The 17,807-nt window shown below is 41.1% G+C and overlaps 1 protein-coding gene across 3 annotated transcripts; it reads right to left on the bottom strand.

Moving 5' to 3' along the window:
• Positions 1 to 1,192: 1,192 nt before the first annotated feature.
• Positions 1,193 to 17,275, bottom strand: LOC145437341 (uncharacterized). 3 transcript variants are annotated; one of them, XM_080314545.1, is made up of 8 exons: positions 17,154 to 17,275; positions 9,979 to 10,075; positions 8,918 to 9,003; positions 7,827 to 7,979; positions 7,299 to 7,373; positions 3,602 to 3,724; positions 2,997 to 3,092; positions 1,193 to 1,907 (listed from the first exon to the last, which is right to left on the bottom strand). In XM_080314545.1, exons 1-8 carry the CDS (start codon positions 17,244 to 17,246, stop codon positions 1,593 to 1,595), a joined length of 1,038 nt encoding a protein of 345 aa, XP_080170671.1. In that variant the 5' UTR covers positions 17,247 to 17,275; the 3' UTR covers positions 1,193 to 1,592. The 3 variants fall into 3 exon arrangements, with proteins under 3 accessions (XP_080170671.1, XP_080170670.1, XP_080170672.1); XM_080314544.1 differs by lacking the exon at positions 7,299 to 7,373 and adding an exon at positions 6,676 to 6,753; XM_080314546.1 differs by lacking the exon at positions 7,299 to 7,373.
• Positions 17,276 to 17,807: the final 532 nt, after the last annotated feature.

The raw sequence follows: 17,807 nt of genomic DNA, 5'->3' as shown, positions 1-17,807 counted from the left end.
GAAGCCATTCTAGGAATATACCATGACAGGAAGGAATATACTTTCTTTACTAGGAATTCTTTCAAATCGACCTATTCAGTTAGATTCAATTATGTAGTTGTGCGTTCAGAGTATTACCCGCGCAAATTGAATATTTCCAGAGAAACCAATCTTAGACAGATCTTATAACGACAATAAACCAATTCTTGTAATACAGACGTCGGGACATCAGTTCTACTGGAAGATGCATGACAGAACAATCATTCACAGCAGCGAATTCGACCTTCCAGCAAGATTTATTCAATAGCAAAAAGTAACGCGTCGAAGGCATCATAAAAGAAATTCTACTCAAAATAAGAAACATTCGAATTGATAGTGTGAAATAATAAAGAAGAACATAAATAATACATTTCATATTCGCTAGAACATGTAAAAATCCACGATATCAAGATCGGTCGCAGCAGGCCAGAGGGTTGTCGCGTCACAGGCACAGTCACGCATCGGTAGACGGGCGCCGGCGTTCTATCTACTATACAGGTAAACAGGAAGTAATTCAATTGCACTGCTACATGATACTTGCACGGGAAGCCCATCTAGGAGTGTGTCAAGCCAAAGAATCGCAACACACTCTTCAAGAGTCACAACGAATACCACGGCAAATGTCAGCCAGCCTACTCGAATGTGACACACCTAATCATCAACACAACCCAACACACTCGTACTGACTTTGTAACTTGCCCCTATCACAACGTCAGAGCGAATCTCAACGCCTTCTGGCTTCAGCTGAAATGATATAAAGAAGTTAACTAACGCGAAAGGACTGGAAGACATATATCTCGCAGGTTCACGGGCTCTGTGACATAAAAGTGTAGTAGAAAGAAGATCTATAACGTGATTAGGAAAGAGTGACAAGCGAGACGGTATAAATGTAAAATATTCTGGACAACTACAGAATGACGCATTTGGCACATTTCGTATCAACACTAGTTCGAAGTATTTGGATAAATTATGATTTTCGGCACTTTCAAGACGTGTGTGTGATCACTAGCATCATACCCAATGGCTTGTACGGGCGAGTATTTCGTCATTATTGCACCGCATTTTGGGTTATTTGATCTACAACGATTCGCATCAGATGTACAATGTACACTTTTGTATAGCTGCAACTAGAGCAAACAGACGCGGAGTTAGCGGGTTTTGTGACGTCGCAGCGGGTTTTGTGACGTCACACTAACATTGCGGGTAACAGTCGTCAAATGCAATTTACTACGCGCCTGACACTGTGTACGTTTCGTGCGGATATAAATATAAACTAATATTAGTGAAAGTGTCTAGCAGCAAGTTCCGATAGGCCGGGTGATTACATTCCGGGTCCGGACTTCGTATCCGGAATCAAGCATTTTTGCAGCAGCAGCGGTAAAGGTGTACAATATGATACTACAGCTACGGTGCAAAAATCACAATATTCAAGCGATTACGAAGAAAATACGCTATCAAAAAGGTAGCTTCCTTCAATTGCGTTTTGATCGGACCCCGCGCCGACCTATTGAGCGGAATACATTCGGACATGGATAGACGGCGATTCCGGTGATGCCATAGATCCCGGCGGCATCCTAAAGAAACGAGTCCCGCGGAAATTTACCCTCAACTTCAAGCCTACTGATCTCGTAAAGTTTCTTCGAGCTCTTAACGGTACTGGAGTAGACAACGGAGCCAGGAGACTTCTTGTATGATTTGGACTTCATACGCTTCAACTCACGAAGTGACAAACCGCTGTAGTCGTCGCTCATGGAAATCGAGCCCGAACTCCGGGTGGTTTCGGTGGCTATCCTCTGGCTCAGGATCATGTTCGGGACGGGCGTGAAGTGACTCACCATCTTCGAGCGCAGCCTGAACCAATGTGATAGTGCGACGACCATTGACGACACCTGTAAGGTACGGGTTGCACAGCTTAGGCTACTTCGGTAGTACAGGCAAACTAGAACAATTTGACAATTGTGGTTGATAAATTAGAGATTAGAGAGAGATGTCGGTAATCTAATTGTGATCAAAATTCTGGTTTTCCTAAAAATGCTATAAAAGAGCTGTACCGTGCGAAGCGAGCCAAGCTTGGTGTACAGACGCTTGCTATTCTCATGATCATCAGAATGAACTGATTTGTATGGAGAGCCCCGATTCTCTCTCTCCTATCCGTTATGAAACAATACCACATCACGCGACTTATATTCGCCCTTGGTATAAAACCAAGCGCACATCGACTCGGAGAGACTCATTTATGCTGTAACCTACTGCTTAAATTACATGAATTAATAACCATCCGTACAATATATCTGCAAAAGGCAACTGTAATCTGTTGAACTGTCAGTCAAGGATTCACTCAGGACGTTCGTATCAGCTATTGCAAGTTAGTTATATTGTAAAGCTGCTATCCGTAGACCACGCACTTGCCGTATACTATCGCAGGCTATCGGGCACGTTAAACGTCGCCACGTTTGACATGGAATTAACATGGTTATCATTGTATTTCTTGCTAATTCGGAATTTAATTCAATTTCTAAATTTATGTGAACTCCGTACTTCTAATCTAATTTGTAATAAACTGGGTAGTTATAGTTCTAATCCTAATCTAATGTGGAAAAGCTTGAAACTTTCAGTACAGCACTTACGTGTGCTGGCGAATTGCGATTTGATTTGGATTAGGCAGCTACGTTGCTGGGAATACGGACAAGATAAAGTTCGCTATCTGGCGCCATCTTGCAGTGAATAACAAAGCAGACCCTGATTCGTTAGATGAGTCCTGAGTGAATGGGAAGACAACTACTCTCGGTGTGAAAGTAAGACGGTGCGGTGTCAGTGGTTTATCAGATCACTTCAGTTTATCGTTGTACGTGTTTTTTTCCCAACTGACTACATATTGTAAAATTCTATATGGTTACATAGCAAACCTAACTGCATTACTGCAAGTAACCGAGGCGAATATAGTCAGCGTGCAAAAATCTGCTGCAATAGACACTTACGAAAAGCCAATTCAATCCCAGCAGCAGAAAAACCGCCGACATCTTCATGACTCTCTTGCTGGCTCCCATCAAAATGATCACTTCGTCTTTAAGCGCCTAAAATTCGAAGGATGCTCCAAGATATACACGGGCAAAACTTATATCCTATGGCTTAGAAAACGTCACGATTGATAATACGAATTAGACACCAAACTATCGGACATAATTTCCATCACAGACAGTTTCAGACCAGGAAATAAAAACAGACTAATTGAGAGGGCAAAAAATCTCATCCTTGTAGTCTTGTACAATGTGCAGTAACAGTGCCAGAAAGAAAATCTGTGCGCCCTACTCTGTTAAACTAAAAGATTACCCACATTACACATGCACCTAATCGCCACCCTTCTCCCTCGTATATTTTCGAACCATGTCGTTTTCTATATCGTCGTCAAGTACTTCTACTTACACTGAGCGTGATCAACGAACAGCGAACACACGCAGAGAGTTCAAACTTTACCTGTGGCACTTTAAATGTGCTCATGCTATTTAGCTACTACGCCCGGGTGTATATTTATTATTCCTAGCGACTGGCCTGTGTCGCGCTTACGATAAAATATGATACGTACCCGATCCAGCAGCATGTTAAGATTCAGTTCGTCTCCCATGTCCATGCTCAAGAACTGTTTCAGAAGCACGTTGATAGAAGCCCACATTCCTTCAAGTTGTGCTATCAGATCGTCTTTCAATACCTGATAAATAGGAACACGAAGTGGTACCGCGAATTTTACGTAGTGGTAGAATAGCAGATAATATACTGGTATGCATCACAGGTGAGCATAAATTGGGCTTATGCAGCGTTTCTGAAAAACGGGTATCTCTTTGCGGCGTTTTAGGTTAGCAATATCGGTAGTTACACAAATAGCCAAATGTAATCAGGAAGGATAGGGTGTAAATAGTTGCTGAGGCATCGAAATTCGGCGATACGAAATTTATGTTACAGTAAAGCGACATGTAGGGGTACCGTTAGTGGGTTTGTGAACACGATAATTACCGAACTATGGCACGAAAATACAAACTATGCACATTGTACAGCAAAAGTTCTGTTTCACCCTCTACGAATACTAATACCTAACTACAATTAACAACGAAAATACTACAGGTGAATAAATAGCCTACTATGATAAGAGCTCATGCATACTAATTTCTATTCTATGTCACCTGTTAACGATTAATAAAACAAGGCATACGTTAACACCGCAACACCGATCACTGTGATAATGCGTATTGACGATAGATTAGTTCTAGTAGGCTACCATCGTATAGGAATAGTAATGCACCGCCACGCCACCCAATAGCAACATCACCAAACAAATAGCATGTAAGAAGGGACTAATCAACGTCTAATCGGGTTTGAAATTTCCATACACTCGATCAAGTAACCGATTAGTTCTCGATTTTAGCGGTCATGCGAATCAGTTCCATTTTGTATTTTCACGCTGTAGACACGCGGCCATTGTCACCTAGCGACCGCGGAGATGCACCAACACGCGGGCTAAAATTTAGGTTCAACCGCTACGGTACTTTGAGACGACATTCAAGTCCGTTCCACTAGCTATTCGTAAAATAAAAATCTGGTTTTGGAGCACTGGCGCAATTTCCACGCACGAATAGGATATGTTTTTCCCAAAAGAGCTGCTAATCGCTGGCGAGAAAGTACCGAACTCAGATGTTTATGTCATCAACTTACACGTAACATCGTAAGATTATGATGACCCATAAAGGGACTTTTCTCCCAGGCGAAAACAAACAAAGGTAATATGACGAACTAGCAGTTACTAGTAGGCCTGTGCAAAATCTAGTGGCCTACCACTCGCTATGACGCAATAAGCAGTAGAGATGGTGCGAAAAGGTCAAACATGTACCTCTCATACGACCGCAAACAAAATAATGGCAGTTCTATACCATATGAAGATAATATACCATATGAAGATAATTTGGACTTATTTCGACTTAGACCATGCGTATTTAATTGCTTTATGTGACAATGCTCTGGGTTGATAGTTGATACCACCTTAATGTTATTTCCATGAACGTACGCGGCTTTGTACTAATATTATGGATGTCGAAACACGACCAATCCGAGGTTGTGGATAATCGTAAATTACCACACTGCAACCAAAGCGCGCACGATTCGTGCTGAAGTGCCACGAGCCCAGGACATATGAAACCATACTGTGCGCACATAGTATGACAGGGGCGAGCGAACTCGGTGAAATTCACCACTCGCATCGAAAGAGTGTTAAATTTTGTTTCAACACTTGCTGGCGATCTGTGTCGAACCAAGCCGTATAAACTACATTCCCGATGTACTATTGAATAGATTGGCTATATTTCCAGCCGAGTTTGATTGACTGGTGAAATCAGAAGAGAGGACAGGCGACCTGACTGTCATCCAAAATGTTTTGTTTGGCTCAAGCCTTTCAAAGGCAATCTTTCGAAGGGTCAGTCATTTCAACTCCTAGTCGCGAGCAGCAGGAATCCCAAGTAGCGAGAAGGACGCACTTCAAACTTTTATCAAATACGTTAGTGATTCGAACACCAGATTTTTACGAGAGCGGTTTCCACGCCCTTGTCTGTCTCATGACAACTGTGTGTAATAAATATACTACACTACAGGAACGTCTATAGACGAGTCCGCGTATAGCGAAATCAAAGGTTTTGATTCTGCGTCACATCATGAAAACCTAGGACTTACTCGACTTACTCGCGAGTAGATGTCAATTCCATGGAATCTCCATTGGCTGTTGTATTATTGAAATAAAGAGATAGGTTGCGTAAAGTCATTCACTAGTTACCCGGAGAATTGTGTATATCTTTACTTATAATCTGCTGAATTCCGGTTGGTCGTGAAGATCATAAGGATCGTATCGCCGGACCCGTCGGTACTGTAACGCAGATTCTACTTGCTATTATTAATATTATTGTCTATAAACTCTTTGTGTGTGTTATAGGTTTTAGGTATTTTTACAGTTCAATTTGTTGTTAATGTTGGTTGACCAAGCAATAAATTTTTCTCTTTAGCTGAAATGACTGGTCCAGCTTAAAAACATTCCATCTGCATTGTACTTTGGCTGTCAACGTCACTGTACTCATATGACGTCACAATCTGCTTTTTACTTCATAATGCGACACTGGAGCGTGGTGATTCCCCGGCTCTCTTCATAAATGCTGCAGTTACCACTATTGCCAAGTTTGATTGATATTGATTCGGGATTCAATATAAACAGTAGTCTTTTTTTGGAATAAGATTAAGTTCTGATCGGCTCGCATTATCGAATTCGGATAGATTTATTTTAAATCACAGCGATTTGTATTGTGAAGTAATCCAGTCGCTTCAAAATGGCGTTCTAACCGTACTAGTTAGTGGTTGTGGTTGGTATTCGAATGATACGCCACGATTTTGTAACCAGGTTGGACCGGCCCGGCCGGCATTTCCAAACCAGGTTAAATCTAGAGACCATCAAAATTCGCGAAAGTGTCGTCCGCTTCGTGTTTGCGCGTGCGCGACTTCCAAAGCCAGATTTTTCGTTTCTGTTCGGCGACCTATGTCTCTACTGATGTTTCCGATTAGGTCGACAGAGATCAAGTCAAAAACACCCCGCTAGCTTCCACAAAATACCCGGCTTCACACGTCTCTTACGGAATTGGGCGGGTCTTCGAACAACGGTCCTACGATAGGTCCGAATGCTTGTTCAGAGCGGTACGCAAATTCGCTCAACTGTCGGAATAGCAACATGCAAAAATTAAGAGAAAATGAAGCTTCTCGAAGGCGAAGCGACGGCTGTGACAGAAAGCAAAAACGACTCGGCACTCGTGAAGGGTGAAGGAAATTCACAGTGTAGTGCATAGGGCTCCATGCGTGTAACCGCCAGCTGAGACTACAGCAGATTTTGACAAATGCAAACCAACCCGGATATCTGATTTCCCCGATCGCTAGGGCTAGCTATTCGAATACTATACAATAATTACGAGGATTCAAAGTCCCAATATGAAGCCTACTTCTGCCTGAACATCATTATCGAACTAAATTTGCTCTAAACATTACGCCTAATTCCCGGCGATATGACTGCTAGCAGTGTCACACAGGCATTGTGATTGGTTCCTTGCATTGTAAGTGCTGGGAATCTAGACAGCGTGAATCACATCAACCGTTTACCAACATCTTCAAGTTTTACAGCAATTGACTCCACAAGTACGGAGGAAGAGTAATAATTGAGGCACACAATTGTCGCTGCAAAAGTACCCGGTGCACACACGCCTTACGGAATTTTGGGGGTCTTCGAACAAGGGCTCTATCATAGGTCCGACCACTGTTTCGGAGTCACGCGCAAATTCGTGCTGTGTGGTAGCAATATGACGAATTAGAAAACACGACTGATCACATGAATTCAAGTTTGCTGACTTCGGATACAGGTGATATCGACTACACGTGACGTTGAATGCATGAATCCATATGGATATCGAGACATCAAAATTTCGTGTATAAGCGCGCGATAGACGAGACAGTGTACCAATCAGTTGTCAAATTCCTGTTCCGAAGATTATGACGTCACATTCGGAAACCAGGCTAATTAAGCAGTGCGTATTTCTGTCATCAACGCAAAATCCATATTTCGTAACTGAGGATTGTTAATTAGGAATCACCTCATCACGCACCAGAGCAGAAAAGTTCGATACGAAAGCAAATCCGTCACTAAAACAATATTCACGCATAGTGAAAATACCGGGCTAATATACGCGAAACACTACCACCGTTTCATGTAGAAGCGTAATGCTGAACGCTGGACTTACCATTTTCGCTAGATTCCAATACGTGCTGTTATCGAATAGCAAGTACTGATCGATATACGCCAGTTGAATAAATATGAATATGGAACCGGCAAAAGTAGCCACAGACACAAATCCCAGTGTTATCACGTATGGCAAAAGCATCCACGCCCTTGCCTAAAATAGAAACACAATAATAAAGGCAAAAAATCAAATTGCTGATACTGATAGTATCCGTACCATTACGCTAGTGTGGTTAGTCGTACGGTATTCTAACGGGAGAGTATTGAAGCATAATATCTGCGATGGAACTTGATGAGGCGAAAACATTTTCCGCGATGACCTGACGTTACGTGTGACGTCACGTTATCGAAATTGAATGGGAGAGATTAGGGTTGCATTTAAAACAAAAATCAATTTAAAACAAACATGTTTAAAACACGGCCGTAATTTAAAACATGTTTTTATTGTTTTTTTATGTTTTATTTTAAGCCATGACGTCACGAATATTGAATTGTGACGTCATAGTGAATTGGCTTTGACAATTGAAATATAGGGTAAAAATAACTCCGTTGACTAAATATATGTACTATTGCACTTGAACGGACTATTTTGAGGGTTCCAAGTCCAACCATCCCATATCGATATACGTCGGCTACATCGGGTGGTGATCGTCCGTAGGCTCATACAACATGTTTTTTTGTAAAGTATTTACACAATTATGGCATAATTTTACAACTTGAAAAAAACACAATTTTTTTTGAAAGGCCTATTTTAAAACACTGTTTAAAACATGTTTAAAACTAAGTGTTTTAAAACACCGTTTGTTTTAAATGCAACCCTAGGAAATATGAACAGTTAATATTTTGTGTCTCTGGGTTTGGCCACGGCAGTCACGCGAACGCAGAGCAATTAGACGTAATCGAATCTCTTTGAGACCAAAACCGTGTTACGTATGTAGGCCTAACCGTATTACCCGAGATCAATAAGTCGCTAACTTGTAATGGCATTATCTTTAACAAATTTAGTCTCTCCGACACGTAGTTTCAACAATAATGGACTGCACAGCGCAAGACCATAGTAAGCGCTGAAAGTATCAGAAGAAAATGTCCTACTTTAAACGTCCCGTACATACACAGTACTGAGACTATGACGACGCCCAGGAGTACCAGCACGGCGATGGCGTATATCGCTTTGAAAGCTGCGAAAGGAAAAGAAGGCTAGTTACGATAGCAATTAGCGAACTACGAACATTGAATAGCGATCCATTGCACAAATGCACAATGCACACTGCACATTTGCAAAATAAAAGGGTGATTTCTTCCCATTATTAATCCCATGCACAACGCACGAAAGAAATTGATTTACACCGCCCCGAAACGCGTGGCTAATCCCTATGCGTGGGGCCAGGGGGCAATTAAAAGTTGGCTAAACATAGTTTTCAGCCTGCAGCGGATGGAAAGTGTGTATAGGTGATGATCTCATGCGTAAATATGCGTTCCCAATCGTTGATCAACGTGTCAGTGAGTTTCAAGCATTGGGTATACGACAGGGGCAAATGTCTCAGCGATATCGATGAATCCCTCGATACGTTTGTAACGTTATAATTTCGATAATGTGACAAATGATATGGTTTGATATTTTTGCGGAAATGGTAACGGGGCTGATGCCGCATATAGATACATGTGTATGCTACTGTGTAACTGTACAATGTACATCATGACAAGATATATAGCTTCGGCCTATAGCCCAAAAAGCTAAAATATGTACCCTTCACTCGACCGCAAACAAGACATTATGAGATCAACTACATCAAGAATCATTTCGTATGTGATGAGGAAGAATTATGAAAACAATAATAATTATCATCATCGATAAATATTTGGTAGTCGCAAGAGCGGTATAGATTCAGTACTAGAGAATGTAACTGGCTCGGGTAACGGGTACTCGTATCATTGAGCCCAACCCTAGTCAAGAGCCCACTGCAAACAAAGAAAAGGTATGGAACGGTGATAAATCGCAGATGTATGCTGCAGAAATAGTAAATAGCCATAAGGAGAGCGGCACTGTGAATCTCAGTATAACTAATGCCGATGCCAAGATGGGCCCAACACGATATTTACAAAGACGGGTCAGCAATCTGTCAAGAATCAGATGGCGTCACACCAAAACTTACTTGGCGAAAGTGCGTCGATGTGTTCGTAGATCTCCGGACAAAAACATTTTGGCGCCGAGAAGGCGAGCGTGATGAAAAATAAAGCACCGAAAATAATCTGCAAAGAAAAAGGCCAACATCAATTCCATGTCGCTATCCAAGACGTGAGCGCACGAGAAAAATCTGTAACACAGCAGGGCGTAGAAATAGGATATTGTCGAGGAAGTGTCTAATCGTTGAACAAAAGATCCGCGTTTCCGAAATGTACAAAGATCGAGATAGCATCTTTCCGCGAGAGCGAAGCGATTCGAACAAAAATATCTGGCAAACACACCGCGATACAACCATCGAGTACGAACGGGACTTTTCGGCGAAAACTCCACAGATACACGCAACACACGGTCCAGTTTATTACGCTCACGGCATGAGTTGTCTCAAGCGGGAAAGTCTCGTGATTCATCACGTGACATGTAATAATTCCCATCACTGTTGTCCGATGGTTCGATTCAGCGAAAATGTAATCAATTCGTACTGTCCAGACATTGACAACACATATTGCTGTATCGAGCGTTGAACCTATTCATAATAGTTGGGATTGTCAATGTTTACTATAGCCTGAGCTATTCACAAATTTTGAAAAGAATTCGGTTCTTTGTTGGAATTTGCTGAACTATAGGGCGGAGGTCGACGGGAGTTTGGACATAGATGTGGTCTAGTGTATATGACTATATACGTAACCTCCAGACTTTTCTCAACGTGACAAAGGTTAGAACAACCTCAAAATCAAAGTGCCCGGCGTGATTAAATGTTATTATTCAATTCTGCGGTTCTGCACGTCCAAGAGTCTCTTTATTTGTTAATATCTCAGTGTCAGTAACCCCGGTTCACGAGGCCCTATTGAACATCAAAGTCAACGTATCATTAGTAGCAGATGGCGAAGATTGGGGTCCAACAAAAACCATCTCGTAGATTTCTATCGCTGTTAATATGGCGATATTATCCGATACCATCTTGCGGCAGACCACCAGAATACGAATAGTCGCGGTGAAAGATTAGTTTTACACTCGCACAACTATCTGACAAGCTTTCAAACACAACTAGCCGTGGCGAGATGGAGCAATGATGACCGTGCCTATAGGGGATATGTCTAATTAAAATGTGGATTGGATAAGAAATTATCAGTGACAAAGTAATCTGCGCCAGAGGTACGGTATTACTGTTAGATCACGCGATACCAAATCGAACAAGTCCGATTGATTTTGAATTGTGCAACATTTCAGGTTTAAAATACGATTACAAATCACTGTCGGAGTCATCGAAACGACAGTAAAGTTACCACGAGTTACTGATTCCAATATGGGTTACTGTGGTCCGTGACATATCTAATAACATGTTGATTCCCTACAGTCGTAAGCAATGACGTGGCCTGAATTTGGGGTTATCTTTGCGAGTTCACAATCCAGTTATTTCGCCACGATAGCCTTTCAGCTGTTCCACACAGCTACAACAGGTCACTAACTCTTGTATACTCGCACAATGACAAAGATAAACAAGTTGAGTCGGTGCGTATTGCTTCGAAAACCGCTCGGAATAACATTTATTTGACCGAGCGATGACATACTTTTCTGAACCTTATCAAAGCAAGACTATTTTGGGAAGCGGGTTGGAGTATAAAGCTTTATTTTCAAGCAGAATAGGTTTCATATCAGCCGGTATGTGCTGACAGATTTTTACAGGGAGGCATATTTATGTAACAGGATTACGAACAGCGCGTCTTTTTCACTATAGGTGATCAAACAAATTCAATGTTCGGTCAATGACGGTCGGACACGAATCCAACCCTTATCAAGCATAACACCTTTGAACACACACGACAAAATGCCATTAGTATGTGGTACGTTATGCATAAGTAATAAGTAGGGCAAGTTTTCGCAACTTTTGCAACTTTTTTTTACAGCTTCCGGCAGCTTCCTAAATACTCGTAAGATATGTAGAATGCTGTTTTAAGCTGTTTGAAGGAATCTTATAGTGCAAATTTTTGCAACTTTTGACCATTTTTTTCATGCAACTTTTTGCAACATTTTGCAACTTTTTCGATTTTTCATGAAAGTAATTTCGATTTTGGAGAAATACACGACCAAATTCGACTGAAACACCGTAAATCAGCACCGAAGTAACGCTTTTACGGGTATTTCGGGAGCTGAGCCGGAAAATTGACCTTTTTTTTTAGTCAATCTGGGAAGTTGAATTTTTTTTTGCTAGTCAACCGAGCAAAACGTGGTGAAATTGCAACTTCTGCAACTTTTTTCAAAAATAAATGCAACTTTCCACGGATTTAACTGGACTGGAAAAGAGGCACAGCATCCCCTTAATTCGAATTCAAAATGTTGTGACGTCACAATGTAGCAATGGCGTGCATGTGTCCATCATTGAAATTCTGCAGCCTCCACTTTACTACTGACCATACAGTCCTACTAAAGTCTTCCTATAAAATATAAAATACTTGGTGAGCGCATGGGATGTCGTTCAGAACCGAATGTTTAAGTACAGTCTGGAATTTCTTTCCTCGGCACCGATTCTCATGCATAATTTATCGGAGCAGTGTGCATTAAGCGGGCCGCATTAGTAAGTTTATTAAAATCTAATTTTGAAAATACGACGCATACTTGATCTGAAGATAAAAATCGAACTAGCGACAGAGGGCAAGCAACTTCGGGGCATTTATATTCTACATGTTCGCGGACTCAAATTACGATTTTATTCGATTTCAGTGCTACGTCTCGAGTACAATACCCAACTTGGGCATATATCCGCTCAATGATCCAAATTAAGGTTGGCATTTCGCCATATTTAATCATAGACGAATGGCAGTTTTGCGTGTTAAACTGTCGCTGGCGAGGTCAGCTCTTGACAGGTCGGAACGGATTAGGATTCACATAATCGCAAATAATATTCCTCCGCTTCAGATCAGATTCAGACAGAATCATGGATGGAAACGCGTAACCAACATTGTCCACTTAAAACATCGAGTCTATTTGCGCCACCAAATAGCCTAACCGAATAGAAGGAAATGCAGAATGCTGACCGTTAGGTTGGTGGCTGGTATAACCAGATGCGTGATGCGGAATATAACAGTAAATGATAACGATCAGGCAACCATCGTATAAGCGAAACCTATCTTCGATTGCAATTTGCGGCATTGCATACTGAGTTCAATGTACGGATTTCCTGTCCGTCGAGATGAAGATATATTTTCACAACGTATCACCAAAGTCTGATCACGATGGCCGGAAGTAGCGTATCAGGCAGGTATCCAAGTATAGATTACATGGCTGGTTGCAAAATACAGTCCAGGAGTTAAATCGACCTGTCGCCACTCGCCACCTTTGTGACGAATGATATAAACCTTACGAAATGGAACTTTGGCGAGGATTAAATATGCTCGAATTCGAATCCAAATCGCGATTGATACTGCCAAATATTATATCTGCATCATACCCAAATCTGGTGAATATAAAATGTATGGTCAAATTAAAATTGCAATTTCGTTTCCCGGAATACCGAATCCGAATAATATAACCGTTAACTTCGGTGCCCATGCTGAAATATGTAATATATCGAGAATTATAGTCTTGCCTAGGAAATGAAGCCAAAAATAGCAATTTGATGTACATTGGGAATCGGTCGATATTCAAATTTCGGTCCGATACAAATATCTCGTCGATGTTAGTCCATTTGTGTGGTACAAAGTGAGCGATATTAAATGAAGGACCGCGTTTTTACGAAAACTCATTTCCTTTGTACTCAATTTGTTTTCAAAACACTCCATCGAAATGTGGCGAAAATGAATGCATTTTTGTGATATTGGCAGTTAACATTTCTGAAAACCTCGATGTCTGGGAGTATATCTATCTCTATAAACTTTCGTAGCATCAATAAGTTTGGTCGTTTGATATATCTCGAATGTACTATTTACATCAGCAAAATTAATTAATTAATTAACTTAATTAAGTTATCGTAGGCCCCGGTGTATCAACATCTCATGTCTGATATATACACGGCAGTCAAGATTGTCAAGTGTTTACCCAGATAAATTCTCACAAAAATTGCATAATAGCAGTCAGTACGACAGCAGTGTTAAGTGTTATAGCAAGTTATGATGAACGATTGTAACCAGCAATTGGGAGACGGCTGTCAAAGATTATTGACATAAGTAGCTTTTTCGAGCGATCGTGAACGCCCTAATACACACACGGGCAGGGTTTGATATTAATCCGTTAAGCGAAGCGTTGAAAGTAATATAAGGTTGCCAAGTGACGAATAACGCTTAGCCCACGTCGTAAATGAATATGGATCGCGTAAATATGTAACATAGTATCTCGAGATGTATTCGAATGTGGATAGCATATTTGAACATTTTGACTAACGCCATAAAACAAATGCTGCGAATTCCGAGGTACGATACATAGACAATGGTAACAAGACCAGTACCACTCGCAAAATCAATGATGTTCAAAAATATTCTATGTACGACATCGGCACAGTACAGTACAGTGGAAATCATTTCCACGCCGCCCATATAATTAAAATGTATCATTTTGATTGTAGCTGTTCTGGACCGTCTTTACGACCTTGACTTTTTACACCAAGTATTAATTAGGATGCGAACAGGAAATTTCTGTACGTTATTAATAGGCTGGTAAGTCACGAAATCTTAGCAGGGCCATGTTGACTGCTAATTTCACGGATCAATTGTCCTCGGGCCATTCTACATCGAGCGATTGTACACTGTACAGCTCATTCAGCATGATAACATAAACAGCTTCATTCACAGGATGTACTATATTAGCGGCAGCAGATGACTTTCATCTACCAGTATATCCATCGGAGCGTATGTATTGCGTTTAATGTTTCGTCATAATTGATTGCGCAAGTGTAGAACGAAACGTCGTAAACAAGTACAAAAATTTGCATTCATTGGCGGCGCAAAGGGTATTGATTCCGTACACGATTGATAGTCCAAATATACGAGTTTGCGACCCCAATCGAATGAACTGTTCATATGTTAAACATGTCTTGTGGAATTTCACAACAAATCTTACAGGAATTCGTAACAAAATAACTTCACTGAACACGCTCAAGTCGTCGGAATTTGAGAAATACATCTTGATTTAGAATCACAAAAATTAGTCCGCTGGGCATTGATTGCTGGATGGCCTAAATCCGACTCGGACGCGGCGAGGCGAATAGAGCTGAGCTAAGTCGCGTAGTCAAGGCGACATGACTCGCCCTCCGTGATTTAATTTCCCACGCGGTGTTAATGTTTACAAACATTTCTCAAATCCGTATCGCTTAATGACCTTCGGTCTCTGCGTTTTACATGATACGGTCACGCGTCATGATATCGATAATCAGGTAATCACCGAGTAGACATTGAAGGCAATTTCTTGCGATAGCTGCCAGCTGGTGTACTTTGCGCAGTGAAACGGATTATGTGAAAGCATAACCAAGAACAAACTTGATTGAATGAGTATTTCAAGCACTAGCTCCCATTCAGATAATTTGGAATTACTATTCCTATTTATAACAAGTCCACTGAAAACTAAACGGGCCAGCTCCAATCCCAAGCACATCAATAATGTTACGTTCACATACAACGAATTTCGTTAGTAATATGATGTTGATGAACCGAACGCCGCGACAAATCAAGCGATTAACATAGCCAGATAGGATTACAGAAACGCACACGAAAACCGATACGTATTGCAAACGCAGAATATAACTTATTGAAGGTGTACTATACAGTTATAAACGCGCGTCGCTTGGCTGCTTTTCGAAGTGTTCTGCAGGTATGCTTGCTATGCTACACACCGGGTCATGGGAATCAAAAATATACCTTCGTAATGAAATAAGACCCATATTATGCGCTCGTGATACGTATTTTCCGTTCAGAAATTACAACGTTTAATTATTCCATGAAAGTTAACTACGGTCTATTGAATTACAACACACTTCAGCTTAATATGACCTCCCGTGATATAAATGTAAGTATGTAACGATAATCAACATTCACAAAGTCATGTGGCCGAGTGGAACAACGTTTTACTCGAGTGCTAATTGCACGGACGCCGGACGAGTAGAGGTACGTCATCACGCGCGTGAGTATTGAACAATCATAATGTAAGTCTGGAATAATCGAATGTATTGCTGTTCCGTTGTATTCATTGTATTAGAAGGCGCAAATCGCGTCAATCCACAGGTACAGACAAAACGCCGACATACATAACTACTCTTCAGTAATGGTAACATAATATAGTTGCGCAAAACTTGTAATAGTTACCGCGTTTTGTAATCGAAGTGATCAGAGAAATGTCGGATATTTCATGACATAACGGCATCGCAGTGTTACCATACACCAAAACAATTGCCCAGGATGCTGTTCATTGTAATCCAAGACAATAGCGCTCGGCTGCGCTAGTGATAGGACACCATGGGCAACACATGGTTTAGATGAGTTGATATCATGATGGTACAAAGGGTTTCTTGAAAATACGAACATAATGTGCGCGTTGCATGAAACTATACAACTGAACTGATGACCTAAATCTCTATTGGTATTGAGCTGTGACTACATGTATATCGCTATCAACCGTGGGCAAAGTAAACTTCTTGGGGTGTGTCATAATTTACGAAAGTAAGGAGACAGGTCGAATGAGAAATTACTAAAACCAACATTACTTTACCCGCAGGTGATGATTACTCATACGGCCCGTCATAAATCCTTGAGACGGAGTACGGCTGCTGCGTCATAATTCATAAAATCGACAGCCACGTCTCGATAAATCGAAATTACATTTCACTATACGCATCTTATTGTCGGAATTGAAGTTATAGCTAGCGAAATTAGAAATCCAATCTTGTCATGCAACGAATACATTTGGCACGAACTCTATATTTCATATCAATGACTCTTTTTATCGTTATTGTTATTATTATTTTGTGCCTAAGATTAGACTGGTAAATAAAATACATTCATACGTATGACAGTTATGACTCTGACAACACTGAAGCGATACACATTCACGGTCAATAGCGTGAAGTATTACAAGTGAACACGGTGTCACAGGCATTCATATCCAAAGCATGTCAAAGGGCGGAAAGCAATTATAGCAACACTGTTGAAAACACCAACTCACCACTGTGGAAAAAGCAGCTGTTATAGTCCACGTCCCCGTGTCGAACTTGGGATGAAAGCAGAATATGGCGTATTTCCAACAAGGCTCCTTCATTACAATATTTGCGCTGTAAGCCAAGTTTCTGTGAAATATGTTACAAATATTACGAACAGTATCGCCAAAAAACACTAATTTAGACAAGGTTTCGGTCTAGTGACTATGCGAGTCTGGACTAAACAGTATCACACACGGGCTGTAATCACAGTTACGAATCGAGTGCATATAACCACTACCAAAGATGCCCTCTGGCCACGATGATGTTACGTTTCCTGTCGCCAAATTGGAGGCGTTACAAATTACTTCACAAATTATATTAGATTCGGTGCGATTACGTTTCCCAAAAAGCACAGAATATTCCCTAATGATTTGAACATAGGTAGCGGTATCAGATCCACAAGATCGATTAGATGGAAGAGCGTACTCGATGTGATCTACTGTAGTAGCAACACTGAACTGCTACTCGTGAGCTTATGATGAACCAGAGTCAGCTAATGACCACGAACCGACGTCACGATTTAAATCGCTCTGCTATACGTAGGTAGATACATCAAGCTTCAACTGTACTCGCACTCGACACATTGCACTACACGCTATCTGATATCTGCAGCGCAGCTA

This window comes from Botryllus schlosseri, chromosome 4 (assembly GCF_051294905.1).
Source record: "Botryllus schlosseri isolate E-star chromosome 4, Bs_hap1, whole genome shotgun sequence".
In the NCBI taxonomy this organism is placed as follows: domain Eukaryota; kingdom Metazoa; phylum Chordata; class Ascidiacea; order Stolidobranchia; family Styelidae; genus Botryllus; species Botryllus schlosseri.
Note: the sequence above shows the minus strand (reverse complement) of the source record. Positions and strands in the feature narration are given on the sequence as shown.